At 45.2% G+C, this 20,316-nt stretch overlaps 1 protein-coding gene across 1 annotated transcript in view; it reads right to left on the reverse strand.

The window, feature by feature from the left end:
* Positions 1-17,011, reverse strand: part of ADAMTSL3 (ADAMTS like 3) — a 386,012-nt gene extending 369,001 nt beyond the window's left edge. Inside the window, exons 1-2 of the mRNA XM_055098263.2 lie at positions 16,811-17,011; positions 15,260-15,361 (exon numbers count right to left, since the gene is read on the reverse strand). Of these exons, the coding sequence (XP_054954238.2) occupies positions 15,260-15,328 (69 nt within the window). The 5' untranslated portion in view covers positions 15,329-15,361; positions 16,811-17,011. The remainder of the gene's footprint in view (positions 1-15,259; positions 15,362-16,810) is intronic.
* Positions 17,012-20,316: the final 3,305 nt, after the last annotated feature.

Consider the following 20,316-nt stretch of genomic DNA (forward strand, 5'->3'; position numbering starts at 1 on the left):
GAGCGTGCAGCATAAGTGCTCCACCTCTGGAGCTGTGAACAATGATGCCTGCCACATGCTGGACCTCCCAGGGACGGGAAGGAGAGCTCCAAGGTCAGCTCAAAGCCACCGGTCTACCTCCAAGATGCAAACCCACAAAGCCTGTCCTAAGAAGTAAGGCCGCTGTCAGGCCCCCAGCAAAGGCCTGACTGGGCTCTGGGAAGGTCTGTTTCCCTTGGAGAGCCATGGCACAAGGAAGCAACGTTGCAAATGTCTCACCTATCCCTGTTCTTTGGAAAGGAGGCTCTGCATTCTAAGTGTGAAGTGTTTGCTTTGAAAGGAATTTGGGTTGAACAGTAAAGGGTGTTGGACTTGTTTCATCTGCCCATCCCACACCTCTTTTCTCTTCTCTCTCAACTGGAGGAATAATGATTACAAATGACTGCCAACAAATGGGCAACTTTCCTCCAGAAGGGCAGGCATGTCCCTCACATTCAGGCTGGCTTCTTTCTACTACAATCTACAATCTGCACACCCAGCAAATGGGCAGTCATCCCTCAGCTTCACGGAGAATACCCATCCAGGCAGGAAGAGCCTCTTCACAGGCCCTGCCTTCACCTTAGCAAAAGATGTCAATAGTGCTTTTCCTTTCCAAACACACTTTGAGTCCTATCTTCCAGACCCCCTGGAGCACCAGCAAGCTTTGCTTATGATTTACACCCCTGCTTCGCTGACACCTTATTTTTGCATTCTAACATATATGGGTCACTCTTTTCACAAACTATAGACTCACAGAGTATCCATTTTATAACATAGCTTAAAATGTACTCCTAAATGAGCTATACCAACCCTCAGAATTCTCTACTCTGATTCCCAGGGTGGTCACTTCTATTTGGATTTAAGGGTGACAGGGTTTAAAATGCCCAGGCTTCTATGGAGTTAGCATTTTATTAGTGACATCAAATGCGAGTGAGTATAGGTCGCAAGACACTCTCCCAGGCTACTAATGGTACAACTTAGTAATAAAGAGAAATGCTTGTTGCACAAAGACGTTAAATATCCTTTATTGATAATATTGTAAAAACTAAAAAGCAACCCAGAGGCAAAATCAGCAAATTGGAAAGCAGAATTTAATCTTACCCAACAGCTAGGCCCATTATTCCTCTTAAGGAGAGAAGTATCTTTGCTTACAAAAACAGCTAGGCAAGCATTTGTTGGCAGAGCTCCTGAGGACACAGATCAATAGGAGACAAGGAAACAAAAGAGTTAGATTGCTCCCCACTAGAGCTAAAGGGGAATTAGTATGGGAGTGGAGAAGTAGAGGGAGAGAACTAGTAAAGAAGAGTCGGGGACAGCAGAACAATATTCTTCAATGCAGAGAATATAATTTATTGTCAAATAGCTGTGAAAATTTACAAAATGTCCAACTATCAAATATCCTTGGGATACACATAAAATTGAGCACCTTACAACATTTCAAAAAATGAGACTAAATAAAACCCACATTCTCTGAAGAGAGAATAAATCAAAATATCACTGCAAAATAACTTGAAAATATTTTAAAATAGTATAAAATATTTGCCTTTGCTGTCCAGAAGGCTTCTAGGAAAAAACAAATTATCTTTTTGTATTTTATATTGATCAAATTGGATTAAAGAATCTGGAGAAATCCCGAACACACCAACAATTGCATAAAAAGTAAAGAGGACGTCAAAGAAGGGCTGCCCCCAAAAAGTTCTGTGCCCTCTTTATTTTATTGGCAAGTTCTTTCCAACCTTCAAGAAACAGGTTATTTCTGTGCAATTTAAACAGACCCAGGAAAGGAAAATTATGAAAAGTACCCAATGCATTTTATGAGGTTACTGAAAATCTTGATATAAAAACCTGAAAAATATAGTACAAACCAACATCTCTTATGAATACAGATGTAGTAATTTTCAATAAAATATTTGCAAACCAAATCCAGCTGAATATTAAAAAAAAACAATATGTCATGGCCAAGTACAGTTAATGCCAGGAACACAAGGATGATTCAATATTCAGAAACCTATTACTATGATTCCTCATGTTACTAGGTCAAAGGAGTGAAAGAATATGAACATCTAGATAGCTCTGAAGAACGCTAATTACTAAGCATGCTGGAAATTATAGTTTTATCTGCACACCATTGGCAATAGTTGGTTTAGCCCAGGAGATACCATCCCAGGAGAGCAGAGTTACAATAGACATCAGTTGACCAGAATCAGGCAGTTGTGCTAAGTGTCTCAGTTACCAGATACCAACCTCAATATACACACAGGTAGACAGAGAATGGGGTCTATTAACCAGAGCAGTATTTTTTCACACTGTGAATACATTCCATTAGTGGGTTATAAAATGAATTGATTAGGTCTTAGCCATTTTTTCATGGAATCAATTGGAATAGAATGAAATGAAATAGAATGGAAAAGAAAAACAAATAGGATTAAGTATTGTTTCCCAAAACTTTTGTTTAAGTATTATGAAAAACATACGTGTGCATGTGTATGTGTGTGTGTGTGTGTGTGTGTGTGGTCATAATATAAAATGCATTTCTTCCTGTGAGTCACAGTCAAAAAATTTAAATAACACCACTGACTTAGGGGATTAAGAGGAATTATTTTCTGGATTTCTACTGCTACAGACTTTGGTCTAGGGTTAGAGTTAGGATTATGAGTGAGATAGTAAATAAAGAATCAAAGCTTCTTCCTATAATTTATGAACATCTTTCTTTTTCTTTTCTTCTTTTTTTTTTTTTTTTTTTTTTTTGGAGACAGAGTCTCCCACTGTCACCCAGGCTGGAGTGCAGTGGCGCAATCTCAGCTCACTGCAACCTCTGCCTCCCAGGTTCAAATAATTCTCCTGCCTCAGCCTCCCAAGTAGCTGGGACTACAGGCGTGCACCACCAAGCTTGGCTAATTTTTGTATTTTTAGTAGAGATGAGATTTCACCATGTTGGCCAGGCTGGTCTCGAACTCCCGACCTCAGGTGATCTGCCCGCCTTGGCCTCCCAAAGTGCTGGGATTACAAGCGTGAGCCACCATGCTCAGCCCCTATGTTGTATAAACATCTATTTCATGAAGTAAGGCAGTGGCAGATCATGGAGACCTGATTTGTGTCAACTCCTCCCAAAGTCATAATTTCATTTATGAGGGTTGTGAGAGTATAGTGATTAAAGCATGCTCTCTGGAACTAGGCTGCCTTAAAGAAAAGCCTGCCACAACAGTAGAGTAGATTATTTTTCAAAAATACTCACTCCTGGCCAGGCGCGGTGGCTCACACCTGTAATCCCAGCACTTTGGGAGGCCGAGGCGGGCAGATCACGAGGTCAGGAGATTGAGACCATCCTGGCTAACAGGGTGAAACCCCGTCTCTACTAAAAATACAAAAAAATTAGCCGGGCGTGGTGGCGGGCACCTGTAGTCCCAGCTACTCAGGAGGCTGAGGCAGGAGAATGCAGTGAACCCAGGAGGCAGAGCTTGCAGTGAGCCGAGATTGCGCCACAGCACTCCAGCCTGGGAGACAGAGCGAGACTCTGTCTCAAAAAAAAAAAACAAACCTCACTCCCGGCCAGGTGCAGTGGCTCACACCTGTGATCTCAGTACTTTGGGAGGCCGATGCGGGCAGATCACAAGGTTAGGAGTTCCAGACCAGCCTGGCCAATATGGTGAAACCCCGTCTCTACTAAAAATACAAAAATTAGCCGCGCGTGGTGGTGCACAACTGTAATCCCAGCTACTGGGGTGGCTAAGGCTGGAGAATCGCTTGAACCCAGGAGGCGGAGGTTGCAGTGAGCCAAGACTGCGCCACTGCACTCCAGGCTGGGCAGCCGAGTGAGGCTCCGTCTAAAAAAAATAAATAAATACTCACTCCTCCAACACACAGAGATACAGAAAATCTCCATGGGAGGAGCACACTCCCCTGCCCTAATAACATCGGACAAGGCTGTATAATTTGCTCTGCCCTCTGGCCTCATAGTAGGTAAGGATGTTTCCCTATTCCCTGACTTTGGCTTCAGCTGTGTGAGCTGCTTTGGCCAGTGGGATGTTAGCAGAAATGACATAAGCAGAAGCTTAAAAGACTCATGTGCATTTGGGTTTTTTGTATCTCTATCATTACCAAGAAAAAAAATATGTTCTGGTTAGTCTCTTGGTCCAAGGAGGATGGGAGACACACAGAGCAGAGCCCCATTAAGAAGAGAATACCCATCAGAACAGAATGTTCACAAGATTGATGCACACAAATTTTTAAAAATAGCAAGAAACAGAACCAAAATGTAGTCAAAGAACACGTATTACTAAATAAATTACTCAAAAAAAAAGTCAAAAATACATTATGGACAACTTGATCTCCCTTTTTAAAAGCTCAGGTAGAAATATGAGTTTAAAGGAAACATTTCAAGACAACAGAAAAAGTGAGCTTAGGAAAAGAATAGCAAAAATAAAAATGAAAACATTACATATTTGATGACCCCATTTTTTAAAGTTACTGAAACACAAACACACACACACACAGAAATAAAAAATAATTTACATAAAAATTGTTTATATCATGTCCTGATATGACACTTCAGAATAAGGAAGAAATCATGTAGGTATAGTGTCAAAGTGAGAAAAAAAAAAAGAGAAAATATCAGATTGACCACAGACTTCTCTTCAGTAATACTCAATACCAAAAAAACAGAATCAATATTTACAATGACCTGAAGAAAAAGAGAAAAGTTTTCCTTAATTATATTGTTGAATATTTTCTGTTCTCTTTTTCAAAAATATTAACTATGCATATGTTGGGCCTCCTTTGTCATCATTTTTCTATCACCATTTGTATATTTTTGTTTTTTACATTTCATCTTGTTGGGTGTATATTTTGTCTAGCATGTTCCCAATTGCTTATTCCATGGCACTTATTTTTGTTGTTTCAAGCTGAAGAGCAGCATAAAGAGGACATAGGGTACAAGACAGAAAATGAATAGAGTAGTCCCTAACTTCCACTATGCTTTGGTGTTTGGTTAATCCTATCACTAAATATGTTATTTTCTTTTCTCTGGAGTCCTATCTTCTCTTCATTTTCAGCATTCAAAAGTCATCAGGGATCTCAAGAGAGCCCCTAACCTACAGTCTCTTTGTTATGGAAAGGGTTGCTCTTCCACCCACCCACCCCTTCATCCCATTTCATCTGCACCAATCTCCCTCTGTAGGAGGCTGTTTTGTACACATGGACAATCCAATTTTTGATCAGTAAGGGTTCCCTTTCAATTCTATGTACCATGTCATTTTTGGTGTCAAACTAGGCCTTTTTGGGGACAATACCTGCTTTTTCCAAGTCCCACTCAGGGCCACCAATTTCACTGTTCTTAAAAAAGTTTATTACATAGGACATCCTTACAGAAATCTCTGTCCTGCTCAGAATCCAAGGAAACACATGTCAGTCTTCAGGATCCTCCCTCCCCTACATCCAAACTTCACAGTACTCAAAAAAAAAAAAAAAAAAAAAAAAAAAGCCTTCATAATTTGTGTTTGGAAGCTGGCACCATTTCCTTGCTTCATTAGAGATAAACTGTTCTTTTTGTTGTTGTTTGTTTTACAAAGTTTTGAGAGAAGGAACTTTTGTTACTCCTCCATTATACCATATGCCATTTAAGACAAGAGAACTTTCTGTTCCTGGAATGTGACCAAAAATTTAAAGACCTGGACTAGTCAAAACTGTAATAATGAAGGGAGGTCTTGCCTGAGTGGATACCAACACATTACAAAGGTACAATAACTTTAAAAGTATGCATCAGCACAAGAAAAGACTGAAAGATTAACTGACTACATATATTCTAAAATAAAGATTTAAATATTTAAAAAGAAATATAAGACTAGGTGATAATATAGATATCCATATATTTTCTCCCAACATGAAGTTACTTCTAAGCATGACAAAAGTAGAGAGTTAAAAAATTAAGAGACTCCTAGAGTAGACTACTTAAAATTTTTTAATGGCAGTATATCCAAAACATAAACAAAAATAAAATGTAAATGACAAAATGGGAAAATTATTTGCAACATAAGACAAAAATTTAATACTCTTTGTATATGAGGAGTACTTACAAATTAATAAGATTCTCATAGAAAAATGGGCATACATATGAAGATGAAAATTTATTTTTCTATTTCTTTTCTTTTTTTTTTTTTTCTTGAGACAGGGTCTTGCTCTGTCACCCAGGCTGGAGTGCAGTGGCACAATCAGAGCTCACTGCAGCCTCAACCTCCCAAATTCAAGTGATCCTCTTGCTTCAGCCTTTCAAGTGGCCGGCACCACAGGCACACACACCACCACGCCCAGATAATTTATCTTTATCTGTTGTAGGGATGGGGGTCTCCCTATATTGTGCAGACTGGTCTTGAACTCCTGGAGTCAAGCAACGCTTCCACCTCAGCCTCCTAAAGTGCTGGGAGTACAGGTGTGGCCATTGTGCCCAGTCCTGTTATTCCATTTCTAATGCCTTAAGGAGACAATACACAAAAAAGAAGTAATACAAATGGCCCAAAGTATTTTTAATAACCTCTTACTAATAAAATTTCCTTAATCTTATAGTGCCAACTATTGCAAGGTAAGCATAGACATCAATGGAATTTTCTAAAAGACAATCTGTAGTATATATTAAAGGTCTTAAAATTTCACAAACTTCTTGACCCAAAAATTATATGTCTTAACAAACATTTCTTTGAATACATTTCAACACTCAGTAGTGAAGAATTGGTTAATAAAGCATGACACATCCAAATGATGTAACAGCAGGAATACATTTAATATCATTATAGGAAAATATTTAATGACATGTAGAAAATATTCCTCATAATATTAAATTTTTTAAATAGTTATCAAAATGGAGTATAGTCACTGTTTAAAAGATACATATTTGTTAATATTCTAAGAAGAATATCAGAAATCTATACAACAAAATCCTAACAATTAGTATAATTAAAGGTGATGCTTATTTTCATCATTGTCCCTTCCTGTGTTTTCTACATTTTTATAATGAATATGTGCTGTTTTTAAATTTTAAAAAAAGGCAATTTCAAAAGAGAGTAAAGAGAATTTAGAGTCCTTTAATACTTTAAATATTCTTTTATTAGTAAAATAGTTACTCTTCTTTGTTTTTAAATTACTTTCAAAATAAAATACCGTTTATTTGTAAATGAAGGCTTGGACAATAAAAGCATTTCTGAGTATTTGACCACAATAATTTATAGCATACGTTGGCCGGAGCTGTTGAGTGCTGACAAATTCCAGAAAGTAATTCCATGAAATACTTGGAGAGGCAACTGCTTTATGCTTCCATGCTATTTATGGAAATTAGCATCTTTGTAAAAATAAACTGAAAGCAATCACAATCATAAACCTTGAAATGTGGTTTCCATAAGATGTTAGCTTTGGTGCTTTAAGATACATTAGTAATGCAATGGAGGAACACTGCCTAAGTTTTTTCTGTTATGAAACAATTACATGTAATTGGTTTTTTCCTCTTCTATCTTCAATCTCTCCCTTTCTCCTGGCTGCTTTCCTTTTAGAGTATGAATATACTGAATACACTCTGCTAAGGAAAACCTCTCTAATGATCCTGTTTCTCTCTCAAAGAGTAGTATATCCTTCCTTTATTCAGTGCCTCACCTTCCCCCGAAGGTGAGACTCCATGCAGTCCCCCAAACTACTCCTTCAAATGTAACCAACTATTTCCCAAGATCAGGGTGAATTTCCACCCTCACGTGTCCCTAACACTTGTTCGGAACCTGAAGGAATTTTGATTCCTCCCTCTCTCTCTCAAGCCCATGTAATCACTTACCAAGTTCCACTCCTTCAGGTTCTAACATCATCCCCACGTTCATATCCTCTTGTCCACAGCTAACTCTCCACCCAGTTTGCTCTTGAAAACTGAGTTTAAGGTCTCATCATTGCCCGCCTAGAAGAGGTCTCCCAATTATGTTTTGCTGAAGTGTGTACCCAGTGGTCCAATGGTGTCGCAACGGTGCCTCCACCACCTCCTGATCAGCAACCACAGAACTCCATGTTACTAACTGAGTAAAGTCCTTTACATGCTCTTCAAGGTCGTCCCCAGGGTAGCCACAAACTGCCTGGGCTTAAGCGACCCTCCCACCTCAGCCTCCCAAGTAGCTGGGACTACAAGCACAGCTATCATAACCAGCTAATTTTTTATATTTTTGGTAGGGATGAGGTCTTGCTATGTTTTCCAACCTGATCTCAAGCTTCTGGCCTCAACTAATCCTCCTGCCTTGGTCTCCCAAGGTGCTCGGATCACAGGCATGAGCCGCTGTGCCCAAACAAAGACTATCTTTGTTCATCATTATCTCATACTCCACGCTGCCATGTCCCTACTCTTCAAACACAGCATCAATGGAAACTGAGAGGAGGAAACATTTAAAAGACATTTCTGAGATGGGAAAAATGGGAGTTAGTGGCTGAATGGGTACAGGGCAGGTACAGGAATAAAGAAGGCATCTACAGTGATGCCAGGATCTGGCTCAAATGGCTGGGTGATGGAGAATCTAGGCACAGCGAGAGAGCGCGGTGAGAGGTAAGGACTTTGGTTTGAGAAGCATTTGTGCTTGACACCACCAAGGAACATTCTGGTGCATGGTAGCTCATGGATATATTGGTCTGCAGCTCATTGAAGAGGCAAACAGAAGCCCCTCTGAGGTGCTGAGCCTCTTCCACTTTGGAGGGAACCTTGAGTTAAAAAAAAAAGAAAAAGAAAGAAACAAGAAAAGCCAAAACAGAGTTATGAAGATCGTGTTTACTTTTAATGTTTACATTTAACAGTTAATGTAAAATAATGGACAACTTTTTATCTTTTCGGTATATATAATGCTATTTGAAGAAAACCTCAAAAGTTTACATTTGAGAGACGACATCGTCATGAGACCTGGGTCTCCACCTGATAACCCCCAGGCAGGAGCCTCTGGAGAGATGGAGGCTGCCTGGGAGAGCATGTGGAGGGACAGACGGGAGGGCAAAGGCAGAGCTCTGGAATTGAGGAGCATTTTTTAAAAGCCAGAGAGGAGCCAAAGAAGGAGAGTGAGATGGAAAGGTCAGAGAGGTAGAAAGAGAAAAAGGAGTGCCGGGATCACAGGCAACACACAAGGAGAGAGCTCCCATTCATTCTCCCACCAGATTCTCACTGGATCTAGCCAATAACTCTGTATTGCAGATTTTCAGGGCAACTTGGCAATAAAGTGGTGTCTGCATCCAAGACGACCCAAGATCTTCCTGCTCAGACTCCATCACCAGTGTCAACACAGACTGGAATATTGATCCAAAATCACTTGGGGGACAAGGTTATGGGAAGTACATTTATGACATAAAACCCGGAGTGCTGGAAAAGCTCTACACAGAACTGAAACAGGGTGAAAGGAGGAAGGCCACAATGTGTATCAAGTGTGTAGCAAAGCACAGTACACTAAGAAAGGATTATTCTAAGGAAATACTCAAGTAAGCAAAGATGTGAGCATGAGATGTTCATTTCAGGTGTCTGATGGTAAACACGAGTGAACAAACCATCCAGGAAGCAACCCAAATATTCAATAAAGAAATAATGGGTTTAATAACACATAATGCCACTTATGCCATTATGGTATAACCATAAGTACAATGGAACACAGCCATTAGAAATGAAAATGAAGAAAACGAGAAATACTCATAGAGATTGGGGGCGGCTGCAAGGAGAGAATGTCCGTCCACTCTACAGATGAACATCTGCTTAGACCGTGGGTCTGCTGATCTCTCCCTGGGTCTATCAGAACAAGGAAAGGAGAACTGAAGGGAGTTGGCAGGACAGAGAGAGGAGGCAGCATTGAAGCATTCCGTCTTCTCACTGTCTGGCACAGTAAGAAGCATGCATTTCCTATGGGTCAGGTAGACTACACCAAAGGGAGCTGGGTTTGAGCTCTCCAGCCAACACTCCATCCAATAAGGCTGCCTGCTAGGTGAGAAGACCCCGGCAGCAAGTGGCAAGCTGAAGCTGGACTACCTGCTGCAGGAAGTGTCCTATGGAGCCCTCCAAAGAACTCACATCTGCTACCCAGAGGGCAGAGGGTTGAGGGAGAGCTGGAGCGGCAGTGACAACTACCAGAGAGAGGTATCCAGTTGAGTAAAGAGCTGATAGCCCTTATCCCCTTCCCCTTTCCTTGTTTCCTACCCTTGGAAAGCTAGATCCAGAAGAAATAAAAGGAAGAAGTATCTCAGAACCAGTGCCCACCACACCCTTACCATTCCATGGTAGAGGGAAAAGAGCCCTGTGCAACTTCAGGTACCTGAAGCCATGTGGCAAGCCCAGACTAGAGGAAAGGGAGATGAGATTTAAATCAAGTTGAGAATCAAAACTTTAAATGAACTGAACTTTTAATAACCAAAATTGGATCTTCCTGAGATTCCATTAGAGGATGGGAAAAGGCGATTTCACAAGGCATGGCTGGACCAGGGATTGGCTCCATATTTATACCTTACTGAAATGAGACTTCTCAATAAATCTGTGTCTTTCAGAGGCCCCAACTCTCCCAGATCACCCAGCATGGGGCAACACTCAGACACAAGGTTATGACTTGTCGACGGGCCAAACCCAACCAAATCTAGGCTGACCTAAAAGGAATTATGTGCCATGTCAGAGTCAGGGCTACTTTGAGCTGATTTACCCACAGAGAAAGTTCCCTGAACCCTGACCCAGGACTACCTTCCTTAGGATCCCATCCTCACTGCCCATGATTGACATGATCAAGGGTGATAGCAATAGCAGGGGTAATTGGGGGAACTTGGATGGTGAAATTGCTATGGAGTGTGAGATTGCTGTAGAAGGTGAATAAGAGGCCTGGACTAAGCCACCAATACTCAAATGGCACTTCTTTTGTCCTCATGTCAATTATGTGACTTTGCCAGCCTCTCTCAGCCCCTATGATTGCACCTGGGTTACCGGAGGTGGAGAAAGGATGCCTGTGTTGGTGGCAGCAAAGAGGTCAAGATTCAAAGCCCACCCTTGACATCCTGTATTAGTTTCCTCTTGGTGCTGTAACAAATTACCACAAATTTAGGTCTTAAAACAACACAAGTTTATTCTTTTACAGTTCTAAAGGTCAGAAATCTGAAATGCGTTTTTACAGGACTAAAATCAAGGTGTCACTACAGCCAGTTACATCTGAAGACTTGAGCAGAAAATCCATTTCTTATCTCTTCCAACTTCTAGAGGTTGCTGGCATGCGTTAGCTCCTGGCTACATTCTCCCAGTCTCTGGCTTCCATGGTAGCATCTTCTACTTCCTCTGCCTCTGACTCTCCTGTGGCTCTCTTATAAGGACTGTTGTGATTGCATAATCCAGGATAGTCTCCCCAATTCAATATTCTTAATCACATCTGCCAAGTCCTTTTTGCCATATAAGGGAATATTTATGAGTTCCAGGGATTAGGACATGGACATATCTGGGGGTCATTAGGCAACCTACCACATATCCCAAGGACATCCACACTGTCAGCCTGGGAGCTCCACCAAATATGATGAAGGCAACAGGAGCTCAAAGGGCATCTACCCAAGGCCACCTGGCCTTCCATTCCCACCCTACCTCAAAGCCCTCTGTAAGATCAGCCTTCTACACTAGCCTCCAGCCTCAGGATCAGAAAAAAAAAAGTTAAATAATTCTGTCCTATACTTATGCACCAACAAGACCCAGGGGACAGGATCGGAGCCAACCCAGATATTGCTTATTTTACAAGCTGTGTTTTGAAATTTTCAAAATCTTCCCTGCAGAGGAGGTCACCACAGACTTATAAGACCTCCCAGGACTTCTTCATCCAAATGTCTCCTGCCTTTCAAAACTGTGGCCTCGAGGGATCTGTTCCAGTAGATATCTATGAACTTGGCAGTGGAGACGGTCAAAGATCAAGTCATTCTTCTGAAAAGGCTATTCCATCCAGAGTCACAGGAAATGGGAGAGGACAGAATTTGCCAGAGAATCTAAACAGTACAGCACCTCCCGAGGGGCAAACACGGTGGAGGGCCATTCAGATATACACGAAGCCATCTTGACATGGTTGTTTAAAGAGATAATCGCAAGCCACATGACCAATGTTAAAACAGTTTCTAAAGGCACTTGGCCAGAGAGCTAGGAAGCCATCCTATGACAATTAAATTAGTGAACAGATAAAGCTGTTTATTCTTCTCATGGGCAAGAGAAAAAAAAGGGGGGGCAAGTTGTAATTCAGGGCACAGTCAACACAGGACTCATCTTCAAGGTGTTCAGGATAAAGTTTGGAAAGCTCTCAAATACTCCAGGCTAGATAAAGTTTGGAAAGCTCTCAAATACTCCAGGCTGGATAAAGTTGGAAAAGCTTTCAAATACTCCAGGCTGGAAGAGAGAGTAGGAACAGCAGCTGCTGTCTTCTCTGGGAAAATCAGATCCCTAAGGAGAAGCCTGGAGCAACAGGAAGCTTCCAGGGCCTGTGAGACAGGAAGAGGGGAGGCCGCTCCAGCTGCCTGGATGAGGGGAACAGTGAGCTCCTCGAGGAATGGTCAAGAACGAGTTACAAAAACAAGGAACTGCCAGCCTCATACCTTGTTCTACAATCTATCACAATTATTTGTGGGCAGTGAATATAAGAGTTTACATTTTAGCTGATTCAATAAAGAAAATATATTTGTGGACGGGCGCAGTGGCTCACATCTGTAATCCCAGCACTTTAGGAGGCCGAGGTGGGCGGATCACTTGAGGTCCCGAGTTCGAGACCAGCCTGGCCAACATGGCAAAACCTCATCTCTACTGATAATACAAAAATTAGCTGGATGTGGTAGTGTGCGCCTGTAGTCCCAGCTACTCAGAGGCTGAGACACGAGAATTGCTTGAACCCAGGAAGCAGAGGTTGCAGTGAGCTGAGATCATGCCACTGCATTCTAGCCTGAGCAACAGTGTGAAACCATGTCTCAAAAGAAAAGAAAAGAAAGGAAACTCTATTTGTTATTAATTAGTTGGCACATCCCTTGCTCCTCACAGCTCAGCCTCACGCATCTAGTAGTTTTCTAACAACCACCTGGTGGCAGCACATACGAAGCACGGGTAGACGCCAGGGAACACCTTAAGCCCCACCCAAACACCAAAATCACAAGATACTTCAGAAAGGGCGGCTTTGAGTCAAACCCAGGCTGACCCTACGAAAAAAACAGAGCATCCAACCCACGGACAGGGACACAGGGCTGACCTACCACCCTTCATTAGAACCTTTTCTCAGGGCCTCTGGTGAGACAGACCTAGCCACGCCCACCCACACTCCCTGAAGATCAGGCCCTCCACAGCTGATACCTCTTGAGTGCCCCCTACAGGCTCTACACCAGAAAATACAGGCACTGCGCTTGCTTCAAGCTTCTAATGCTGACAAGCAGCAGCAACAGCAGAATGCTGACATTTATTGTACACTTACTACGTGCCAGACACTGTTTGGTTTGGTTTTTCACTTTTTTCCACTTCACAATGGATTAACTCTTCCAAACAATTCTGAGGTCTATACTAATATTATCTCCTCTGTATAGATGTGAAAACAGATGCGATGCAGAGACGTTTGCGTGACACAGTAATGAAGTGGTAGAGCTGGGATCCGAACAGTGAGTGGCGTGAATGATGAAGACTGCTGGTCTGAAATCTCCTTTTATGACCTTCTATGCACACTGCCTGGATACATGGAAACAGCACTGCCACAGGCACACAGATATGGAAAAATCCAAAAGAGGTCAGTGAGTGATTCAAGCTGGGCAAACACTGCCCTTGGCCAAAGGTCAACAGACTGCCTCAAAGCATATTTAAATTTTATAAGGTGAAAGAAGGCAAAATGAAACACTGTGCCTTGAAGCCTCAGCCCCATTTGACCAGGAACAAATCTCTGAAGCTCTCAAAGCCTGTTTCAGATCCGCTGATGAGACAGAAACGTAAGTCTCCACCCTTTTACCTCAACAGTCATCTCGCTGGCCAGAGAACTCTAACATCATCCTGAAAAGACTTAACTTTTGTTCTAACAAAAGAGCTCTATTAATATGATTATGGGATAGCATCGATAAAATGGGATAATGGGGAGAAGATGTACCTTGCTGACCACTTCTTTGTGCATCACAGAATTCACAGGGCATTGGAGCCAAAAGAGGCTTTAGAGGCACTAAGTCCAAGAAAGTGAAACAAGAGGCAGAGGAGTCTGATTAATTTATCCCAGGGTATATATCTTCATTCATGGATGCATGTTTATTTAACAGACATTTAAGCCCTTAAGTGACAAGTCCCTTCCTAGACCCTGAGGGTACACAGGCCACCAAGCCATGTATTTGAGAAGCTATGTCTGCAGGGAGGGATTGCCTTGTTCTAATTCATAAGACACTGTATGGAGCTAGCAGCAGCCCTTGGGACACAATACTAAGATGTGCCCTGCCTTTAGATCTGGGGCTGCAAACTGCTTGGCTGAATCCAGGCTGCAAACACATTTATCTGCCTTTCAATACTTTAAAAACTGGGAAATTTTGTAAGAAATCTAGATGATCCAGCTATCTTGAAAAATAAGATCTGGCAATCCTGGGCTTATGTCTCCACTTAGCAACGATCAGATGGAATTGAGTAGAGGCTGCTCTTAATAGATGGAGCATGCGTTCTGCACTTTGCCACTGTCTCCATTACTCACTACTGTCTCTTAGGCAATGCTAGCCTCATTCCTTTGTTTGAGTCTGTCCTATAGGCAAATAAAGATGCAATTCATGAGCCAGGTCCTCTCAAGTTGGTTGGAAAAGACAGCAGAAGTCTAAAGAGAGGACTGTGGGATAAAACAGTGGGATATGTGATGACAGATGTAAACTCAGAATATTTATTTAGCAGCTTAGCTAGGGCTAGAACCTGGCTCTGCCCATTAATTGTTTCCTGGTCTCCAGCAACCCAACCTCTACTGGGCACATGCAAACAGCCATTCTAGTCTGAAATGACAAGGTCCATCACAGCCCCAGCTCATCACCGGTGTATGGTATCCACAGTGCTCTTAAAGCCCTACTCAGGATTCAGAGAGGACCCAAGGGATCTGGATAATCCTTACAGCTAAGCCAACCAGAAATACCATTGGCTGGAGATAGGAAAGAAAGTTTGGTTCTCTGGTGTAGGATTAACACTAATCATGCCACATCTTAGGTGGTCTACAATAATGCCTCTGAGTAAACAGAGGGATGTCCACCATTTCCCTTCCCCTCCCTATGACCTTACCTGCAGGAGGGTAGAGTGCATGAAGACCATCCCTATCAGCACCCACCAGGGGCTCGTCCAGGAAGCCATGGGGTCTGGTCTCCTCCGGGTCTCAGTTGTAGCCTACAAACGAGGAAAGAGTTCATTACCAACCAGCTCTGGCCCCCATGGCAGTAAACCATGACTTAAGAGACCCATTAGATGGAGGGACCCTGAATCCCAGATACTATTTTGGAAAGGTTTGTGTTGGCCCAGGTTGCAGCTGCCTACTGCAGGGTGCGGGCTAACTGGGCTCCCTTTAGAAGGTCCACATCAAAGTCAGGCGAGGGCTGGCCTGTCTCCAGTGGGCAACTCATACCTCCAGCTCTTCAGAAGCTGAGATATCCCTGCCCAAGCCTATCTGTCAGCAGCAGGGTGTCGCTATTGGCATTTGACTCAGGAAGCCAGCACAGAGCCAAGGTTTAGGCCAGCTTCTGCTGCTCGCGGCAAAAATGAGTCTAAGACAACAAAGCCACCCAGAGAGGGAAAGGACCTGCCTAAGGTCACACAGCAAGATAGTCACATTTTAGGGCTGAAACGCAGATCTTCTGATAGTTCAAGGCTTTCCTCGCTAGATGACACCGTGCGCCCTCGAGGTCCGGGACCCACACCCAGAGAGACGCCTGAGAGCTAAGTTCAGGGAGGTTTGGAGGACACAGCCCCTGAGCCAGCCTAACACAATCTCCTAAAAATAGGTGAGGGCCAGCCAGGAGAGGTCAGCTGAAACCAGGAGGGAAGCGGGGACTTTTTCCCTTACTTTTCCTGTCAATTTACAGGGAAATCAGTATGAGTCGAGACTGGAAAAGCCGAGGTCACACTCGACTCCCGCTTCGCCTCGCGGGCGCCTTGGCGGAGCTGGTGTCCGGGGGCGGGTCGGTGGCTTCTCTCCATCTGGAGAAGGCATTAAGGGCCTGGTCTAATGTGATCCGCAAATGTGCTGCTGTTTCCGACCTGAGGCGGCGACTCCTGGCTGAAGGGAGGCGGCCAGTGCGGGGCCCTGGGACTCTGCGCCACCCTCGCCTGCTCGCACCAGCCTTCCGAGTGCACACTCCTCCGACTACCCGCTGCCTCGAAGTCGCTCCTCCAGTGCCTCCGCCGCGTCCCGGTCACCCCCACGCCCACTTTCCACGATCGCGCGTCGCCTCAACCCCCGGCGTTCTGGGCGCTCGCTACCCAGTGGTCAACCGGCCGGACCTTCGGACCCGCGAGGTTTCTGCTTAGTAACTCCCAACCCTGAAAAACTCCAACCCTGTGGAGTTCCCCCATAATCAAGAACGCCCCTCAGCCCGCGAACTGCCCCCGAAAGACTCCCTGAACCTTCCGGGACGGCACGGAGCGCGCCCGACCCGAGGTGCCCAGCAGTGAGGAGCACCCCAGTCCTGAGGCCCCCTGGGGCCCGCGTGGCACGCCCCGACTCTGCTTGGAGACCCCCAACTTGCTTAGAGAGGCCACTGCTCCAAGTCTTACTCCCCCTGGGGAGCGCCTTCCCCCGACCCCTGAGGGGCCGCCCTGCGCCGAGCTCGGTGCACCCACCTTGCGCCGCAGAAGTATCTGGGACGTGCAGCCCCGGGGCCGCGCGGGCTCGGCGCGCGCTGGGGAGAAGTTGGCAGAAGCCGCCCGTCAACACCTCGTGCGGAATCCGGCACCAGGACCTTCCCCGACGCCGGCCTCCAGCCCGCGGCGCCGCAGTCGCCGCCGCCGCCGCGAAGTTAAATGGGGCTGGGACGGGGGCTGCCCCGCCTCTCCCGCCCCCTCCGGGCGCGCAGAGCGCTGCGCTGGCCCCGGCCCAGAGGCGAAGGGCGCGCGCCGCCACCTGCACCGCCCGGCAAGTGCACGGCGCGCCCAGGCGCCCGTCAGCCTGCGCGCCGGCACCGCGCCCTCGGCTTGAGCTGGAGGCGCCGGGGGCGCGAAGAGACCCCGTGTGGGGCCGGGCTCGGGCCGCTCGGAGCGCGCGGGGCCGCGGCGACGGCGAGACTCGGCTGGAACGCTCCTCCGCCCGCTTCCTGGAAGCCACTCCTCGCCCTGGGCCGGCCGCCAGGCGTTGTGCCAAGAGCCGGGATTGCCGACGCCGCCACCGCCGCCGCCGGCAGGCGCGCTGGGGAAAGGCGGCCGCTGCGCCGCAAGCCAGCCTGGCCGCCCCGCCTCAGCCGGAGCCGGAGCAGGGATGCCGTCGCTCCCCCCAAGCCCACCCCCGGCCCCACCTCCCATAGCCTCCACCCACCCCGCCCAGACCTGGGCGCCAGCTCTGCAAAGTCAGGCCCAGCAGCCACACAGAGGTTTGCCCGGAACCGCTGGCTCGTGCCTAAGAGCCATAGGCACTCCTGGCCAGGCAGGACCATAGTGGAGACCAATGGCCCTCTCCTGGCCTGCGCCTCCTCCGCGCAGCATAGAGGCCACACAGGGGACTGTGGAGCGCTCACTGCCCAGAGGCCTGGGTCCTTTGGCAGCCAGGGACCACGAGGATCTTGCAGGAGCTCCTCTTAACTGGGTACCTGGCGCCCCCTTGTCTGAGCCGGGCTTGGGGAACTGAGAGCTCCACAGGTGCCAGAATCATGCCGTGTCCAGGCCTGGGATTTGGGGTTGGGGGGAAGAGTGTCGCGGACAAGAGACTGGGGTGAGTTGCCTGTGTACTTCTGGAGGTGAAGAGAAGTAAAAGGAAATGTTTGTCCCTGTCCTTGTCCTAGTCCCAGCAGGATAAGCCAAGGGCCAGGAGATTGATCTTAAAGGCTGCATTATGCCCCCACCTAAGTCCTACCACAGTCGCCATTTCCTTGGGTGTCTGTCGAGTACCCAGCTCTTTGTATCTATCTGATCTTCACAGCGGCAGTAGTTCGAGCATTATCCCATTTCACCTAGGATAAATCTGAGGCTGGGAGGATAACTTGCCTACCATGAGTGGAGAAGCCAGGACTGGAACCCCTATCTGCCTCTCTCTAGAGCTTGGACTGTTCACCCCTAAAGTTGTTCTCCTGCCTTCTCTGTGGTTGCTGCGTTCCAGTTACTGCTAGAGTTTTGCCAAGAGCAGTTGGCCCTGGCTGCTTTCCTCACTCATTCTTCCCTTACTTACTCTGGTGACTTCCTCTGGCCAAGAAGAGGATCTTCAAGGCTGTCTCTCCACTCTATGTAAAATGATTGGACTTGTGGCAAGTGAGCAGAGGACAGGTCAGTGTGGAGACAGGAGAGGTAAGAGTAGCCAGTGAAGGGTAGGGAGGGCTGGGCTAAACTAGAGCTAACTCATCTATGGACAATCGATCCTTTTTATTTACTGTAGTTGTGGTCTATAAAGTCACAGAACAACGAATTTGTGAATATGGAGCCATTGTTCCTAGGGGAAATATAGAGTTGGGTTCCTGCAAGCTCACAATATTTTTGTCAATCAATCAACACATTGCCTTATTTTATGCATGTTTCTGTTTAAAGACTCCTTACTTAACATCTATTATTGATTCCTGAACACTGAGCTCACAGCCTACAGTGCTGTAACTCACGCCTGAATGAAGCTTATCTAACTTACGTATTTTCTCTGCAACGCACATCCCAGCCCTCTTCCACTTAGGAACGCTAGACTTCACTTCAGCACTGTGCCTGGGGGGTGCTTTAAGCAGCAAAATCATCAAAAAAAAGACAAAAAAAAATGTGAAAACATGGCAATGAAGAGAACTTTTGGGCCACTCATTTACAGTGTGAAAGCTGAAACAGGAAGACAGAGGGTTGACTGGTTGGACCTTAGCTTCCAACATGTGTCTCAAGAGACTCAAAACGTTCAGCACTGGTTCAATGACTTTGAAAGTGCTGCAGCTATTGATTATGAGGTGTTAAAATAAAAACTTCAGACAAATTTAACAGAGGTTAATTGAGCAAAGAACAATTTGAAAATAGGGCAGCCCCCCTCAGCCCCAAAACAAAATAGATTCAGAGCAACTCTGGGGCTTCCACATGGTCAGATAATATTTATGGACAGAAAACGGAATATGATGAACAGAAAACGGAAATGAGGTACAGAAACAGCTGGATTGGTTACAGCTCAGCATTTGCCTTATTTAAACATGGTTTAAACAGTTGACCGCCTGTGATTGGCCAAAACTCTGTGACTGCTTCAAGAGTAGGTTACAGTCTGTTTACACATCATTAGGTTACAGTTCACTATGTACAGAGAGACCTTTAGGCCGAACTTAAAATATGTAAGAAGGCAACTTTAGGCTAAACTTAATTTAACGGAGGTGACAAATAAATTTTACCCAGTAGCTGAATTCACAATAAGGAATCTGCAAATAATGAGAATTGATTTTTCGTGCTTCTCATATCAGAGTATCAGTAAAGGAATAGCCACATTAACATTTCAAAACACTTAGGATGTGGCAGGCACTGTTCCAGATACTTTGCTTATACCGAGTCATCCCATCATCACAACAGCCTATGGGGTAGATATTATTTTTATTCCCATTTTGCAAATGAGGAAACTGAAGTGGAAAGGTTTAAATACCTCATGTTCTTAGCAACTAGACGATACCACTCCTCATCGTTCATATTCTAAAACTAGCCCCACCATATCATGGAGTCAAATGCAAAAAAGTCACATGAATATGCAAGATGAAATGGAGAATTCAAAGAAATATTATGCTTGTGCAGTGGCGGCTGCATTAAGCAGAGCTCCCAGTGTCTGCAACTCAAGAAGGCACTGAGAATGCCTCTGGAGTTGGGGGACTTTGCTGGGAACATTTGAGATGCACTGCTCTGCTTTAAGGTATTAATGGCTCAGCAGGACGTCCTGTCTCATCTCCCTTGGGCAATCTGACTCCTGAGCCAGCCTCCAAGAGTGCCCCACACCAAGTACTAAGACCAGGACTGAGCCTTTCTCTCCCACAGGTTCCATCTAGCAGGAGGCCAGCCCCCTCAAAGAGCAGGTGTTCCAGTAGCGAAAAGTAGTAGAGAAAACATCACCAATACCTTTATAGAACTTTTGCCTTCCAGTTAACCCTAGCAGGTCAAGCAAACCTGTGTGAGTGGCCAAGGTACTGTAAGTTAGGACAACAAAGAGC

This window comes from Pan paniscus, chromosome 16 (assembly GCF_029289425.2).
Source record: "Pan paniscus chromosome 16, NHGRI_mPanPan1-v2.0_pri, whole genome shotgun sequence".
NCBI lineage: Eukaryota > Metazoa > Chordata > Mammalia > Primates > Hominidae > Pan > Pan paniscus.